The following is a 5,103-nucleotide window of genomic DNA, read 5'->3' on the forward strand; positions in this document are numbered from 1 at the left end:
GTTGTTTTTTGACACTTCTTTTGCGATGAGGCCCAGGTCTTTGAGATTAGAAAGTCAACTTTTCATGATCACAAATTCTCCTTCAGATTCCAGCAACAGTTCTTGGTGGGCCACTAAAAAAACTTTTAAAATCACCTCCAGTGCAAAGCTTGGCGGTTTGATGGTCAACATTTTACTGACCATTTGTGGGTCAACAGTGAGCTGACAGCTGACTGACCTACAGCAGCTTTCTCTTTTCCAAAAGTCCCCTTTTTGCATAGGACCTCATGCATACTTGTTTAAATCTGTCTGTAGACATGTAGCAACAATTACAGGCTTTTGTTATTGTGACAAAGTTCTCAACCTGCCAGTGTTCACTGATGTAGATCTGAATTAAAGTCTAACATAAAATTAGTCCAAATTAATCTTCTTGTCTTGTGTCAAATACTGTTTTTTTTTTATCTACACCCTCCATGTTTCTTACACTTTAAATCAGCCAGAAAATTATGTTTGTGTGATGCTTTCTTTGATAAGCAGGCTCTGCATAACCCTAACTTGCATCTGGGTCCTGTTGCGCTGTAAAAAGTAATATTTTTTTGACATTTTAATCATAAATGTGCCTGTTAAAAGTTAATATAATATAGATATGTTTTTTTTTACCCATTTTAAAATCAGCTCATACCTTTTTTTATTTAATTATTTACTTTTTAAACATAATCATTTAGTGTAGAGCACTGTTACATGGGAGAATAATGTTTAAAAAGTCTAAGAAAAAAAAAAAAGCTAAAACTTTTCTGCCCGGTAACAACGTAGCACTCACATACTTCTTGACTTTAGAGACGTAAATAACATTTACGAAAAGTTTACACCTCTCCTGTCCTCTACTGGAGAAGAAACAATAGTTTTCCATTTCTTTCTGCTCCCAATGCTGCAAAGCAAACACAATTTGTTTCCCCAACAACTGGGAATTTGTTATTTCACTCAGTTACACTAATTACCTCTAACTCCAAGTTTCTCACTTGAAAGTTTCTCACCGCACCCTGCGAGCGTTGCTTATTTCAGTTGGCAAACAAAGACATTGTATTTTGTGCGCCTCCGAGCACATTTAAATTCACTCACTAATTACATTACTTGCTTTGATAGATACCATTTCCACTAGAAAAAAAAATATTATGAAGCTGTTAAGCAAGAGAGCAAAACGATTAAATGGCATACCATGGCCATTACAGCACACTTCTGTTCCTGCTGCCATTTCCTGTTGATGCTCAGTTTTTTGTTTTTGTCTAAGAGAGCTTGTCTCTGGGTTTCTATAGATGAGGGAAACACTTTCCATTTATATGAAGCCACCCAATTTCTGTTGCAAGCACCAAAAAATCCCAAACTGCAGTTTGGATCGCTGAACTCTCAGAACTCTGTCCTGACATGTCAGTGCCAATTACTTATTTAGCCTGTACTAGAAATCACTGTCAGGGAATCTGAGAAAAGTATAGTCTATAACTGACTGCTGTGGAGGTCTGTGTGAAGAATATATGCAGAATAATGTTTGGTTCAAATTTCAGTCTGGTGCCTGGGGTTATCGTTTCTACCGCTGTGAAATGAGTGGACAGTGTTTTTGACAGATTCCTCGACATTTATTATGCTCCACTCAGTAAATTTCATGGGTTCAACAATACAGACGGCTAAGAATCTTGACATACAATTCTCTAAATGGTGAAGTAGTTACAATATGTAACATGGCATGATTCCACAGACTGCTCAAAAAAGCTTGATCCAGTTGTTAAGGATTGTCAGCTTTACAAAAGCATTAAAAATTCCAGCAATATACAAAAACTGTAGCATTTTCTTCTTAAAGGACATTAACGAGAAGAAGAGGCGCCGCACCCTGGTTGAAAAGCAGTCGGTCCTTGTCTGTTTCTCACGTACAGAACACCATTCTACTTCAACTTTTTTTTTTATTACTGCAACAGATACAGACACGGTGGTGACAATAGCTAGATATTGCACTTGAATATTATTTCAGCCATTGTCTTCCTCTTTTACTCCAACCTCCCCTGTGGCTCCTCACTCTGCCTATAAGGCTCAGTCTTGTCAGTCAAAGGAAGCTAATAAAATGCTTGCATCAGGTTTTGATCCACATTCTATCAACCAAGGTATAAGTTAATCTCTAGTTGGTACTCATGTATATTGAGAACTTCACTGTTGGTCATGCTCAGTCTTCTGCACAAGAGATGGTGGCGGCACCAACATTACTCCCCTAATTCTTCTGTCCATCTTCTGCTCCATCCTACCATCACTAGTGAACAAAATAAACACCAGTGTACTTTACGTCCTGTACTTAAGGCAGAGACTGGCCCCTGACCTGCAGGGACAAATCCACCTTTTTAATGAATCTGACAGCTGAACAACTCGAGTAAATTTAACAGCATGCTATGTAGCATGCATCTGAGCAACTCCATTCCCAGTAGCCGATGACAGACAACTTGGCATTATTAAATTAAATTATCTCCATCATATCACGTCATGTCATAATTGCTATCTGAGCTCGTCTGTCTTCAGATAACAACTGTTCATTCCAGTTGTGACCACCGGCTTGAGTAAGTGGCCAGCTGCTGACTAGACTTTAACTAATGGTCTAAAAACAGGTGGGAGACCACAAAGGATCCCACTGTGCTGTGAAATACCTGCAAACCCCTTTACAGTTCACACTCGGTCTAAGAATAATGTAAAAACCCAAAGTAGATCAAATTTTATCTTCCATTCCCAATATGTGATTTTTCTTCCCAACTAATTGAGAAGGAAGTTATGCATGTTAAAGTTGAGTGAAGCATCTGTCATGGCCTCAACAAAGAATAAGACATTGATAAGTAGAAACTGACCATTTTTATTAGCCAAAACCAGAATCCTTTAATATTTAGTTGTAAAAAAAAACAAAAAAAAACAAACAGTTTTAACTTCAAAATATGTAGTTTAAACATTCGAGACTGTGTTGTGTAGTTTAAAAGTCATAATTTCACCACCACTACTTGACCTACAACATCATGCATTTGCTAAATGCAAGTCACTTTGTACTGTGGAAAGACTAACTTCTTCCAGACTGAGCTTGTGTTGCCTGCCAAGAGGAGGAAGCAGCTGCAGCTGGCGCAGAAAACAATGCAGACCCAGTAACTACCTTGTTGAAATGACAAAATCTGTGTCATAATTCTCTCCGAGTGTGGATATGTTTAAGCAGTCAGAGATTAAATGAACACAAAGGGTCGATTCTCTCTTGTCTCTAAGAGTTGTCTGGTTTGCTGCAAGCAGGGGCAAGTAGGGATTCAATAATGTGTCTAATGATAGTCTTCTCAGAAGTCCATGCATCATAAATACCTCCAACATAACAGGAAGTCACTCACTGAGCAGCAAGCAGCCCTACACAGCAGAATGTCTGTCCATTCACGTGGAAGGAGGATTAACATTGGAGACAAAAGTGATCTCTCAAAAGTGATGATTTAGATCTCTACGATCTAAATCATCTTGCTTTCAAATGAAGCTATCCTCACAGATATTACCCCATTGCACTTAAAAAACTAGACAGTTCCTGTTAAAACACACACACACACACACACACACACACACACACACACACAAAAAAAAACATACGTTTTAACAAAAAAATCTGACGTATTCAACTATAATAAAGAGAAGCTGGACTTTCAAAAGACTCATTACCTTGATGTAAAGGCAGCAAACCAGTTACTCCATACTGTGGTAGACTATGAACTGCCTGAGGAACCACCTCCATGCCTCGCTCGCCCAAGAAAAGACGCTCTCTGAATGGGGTTACAAAGTCCCGTCTGCCCCGGTTAACTTGAGGACGGGAGGTCCTGAGTGGAGGATCTGTGCTGCCGGTTTTTGGCCCGGCTCAGAGTGAGTGAGTGAGCACAGCTGAGAGGGTGTGAAAGAGAAAGGGAAGGTGGGAGGGAGGAGAGGTTTGCAACGGGGGTTGTGCGCATCCACGCACGCACACACATACACACGCGCACACACGGAAGTACTGTATGGTAACAATAGGCAGATCTCTCTGAAGGCTTGAGCTTAAGAGCACCACGCTTTGACACAGGCCATGACCCCATAAGCAAACACGAGATCTCTCACTCGCACTGCAGTGCTTTGTTCAGAACCTCCACTGTTGGCTGCATAAAAAGGTCAACACTTTTGAACATGGAGTTGACTGAATGTAATTGAACAAATATACAATATTAGGAGAGAATAAAAGTACAATAATCATGGATTATATGTAAATTTATATAAGCTTATATTTCATTTATTGGCAGGATGACAGATTATCAGTTTACACCAGCTATTTGCATTTTTTCTAATGGCATAGTGATGATCTTAGGGACTTCAGGGCTCGTCGCTTTTGTTTGTGTTCTTCTTATTGCATATACGTTATATGATTTCTCACTGCATTTCTTATTATTGTCTCACAGTCCTAATTTAGTAGATTCTTCCAGGCTCTGCTTGGCTTCCAAGGTTGCCTTTTAGCCATTTTCCCTCAGTGCTGTAGCCCATGACCTCCCACATTTTCAGTCACTCTCAGATCCCATTGTTACCAAACTAACTTCACCAAGCAAAACTATTTATTATTTACAATGTTAGTTTGAAAGTGCCGAAACACTTTAGCTTATTGTTTTAGCACTAGATATGACAAAGAGAAGGTAACAACTCTGACTTCACCTTAGCCATTCATTAGCTTCTATGAGCGGAAATTTGTAAAATAAATGTATTTGTCATGAAAAAAATACAAGGGTATCCTTTTTATTTTTATGTCACTGTGAAGTCTTACATAACCTATGCACATTTATCATTAGGAAATTAGTAAGAATTGGTGCACCTTTGTAACTATCATATTGGTAGTATTGGATTGATGCTAAGCTAGCAGTCTGATAAAAAGACATCAGAAAAAGACACTTTAATTAATGTTGCTCCGATTTTTTATTGGATTTGCAAGATGTGTACTTCCAAGTCATTATGCATGACATCTTAAAAGATGGCTTTTAGGCTAATTCAAATGAATTTGATTGATTTTCGCTTGCCATTTCCCACAAGAGAGAATTACACATGCACATGCGCACAGACACACAC

At 38.8% G+C, this 5,103-nt stretch overlaps 1 protein-coding gene across 4 annotated transcripts in view; it reads right to left on the bottom strand.

The window, feature by feature from the left end:
* Nucleotides 1–5,103, bottom strand: part of arhgap24 (Rho GTPase activating protein 24) — a 76,852-nt gene that overhangs the window by 16,255 nt on the left and 55,494 nt on the right. Inside the window, exon 1 of one of the 4 annotated variants that reach the window (XM_007558898.2) lies at nt 3,688–3,891. The exons of the other annotated variants lie outside the window; for them this stretch is intronic. Coding sequence (XP_007558960.2) covers nt 3,688–3,760 — 73 coding nt within the window. The 5' untranslated portion in view covers nt 3,761–3,891. Of the gene's footprint in view, nt 1–3,687; nt 3,892–5,103 lie in introns of those variants that run through there. 4 annotated transcript variants of the gene reach the window in all.

This window comes from Poecilia formosa, unplaced genomic scaffold (genome assembly GCF_000485575.1).
Source record: "Poecilia formosa unplaced genomic scaffold, Poecilia_formosa-5.1.2 Scaffold100, whole genome shotgun sequence".
Taxonomy (NCBI): domain Eukaryota; kingdom Metazoa; phylum Chordata; class Actinopteri; order Cyprinodontiformes; family Poeciliidae; genus Poecilia; species Poecilia formosa.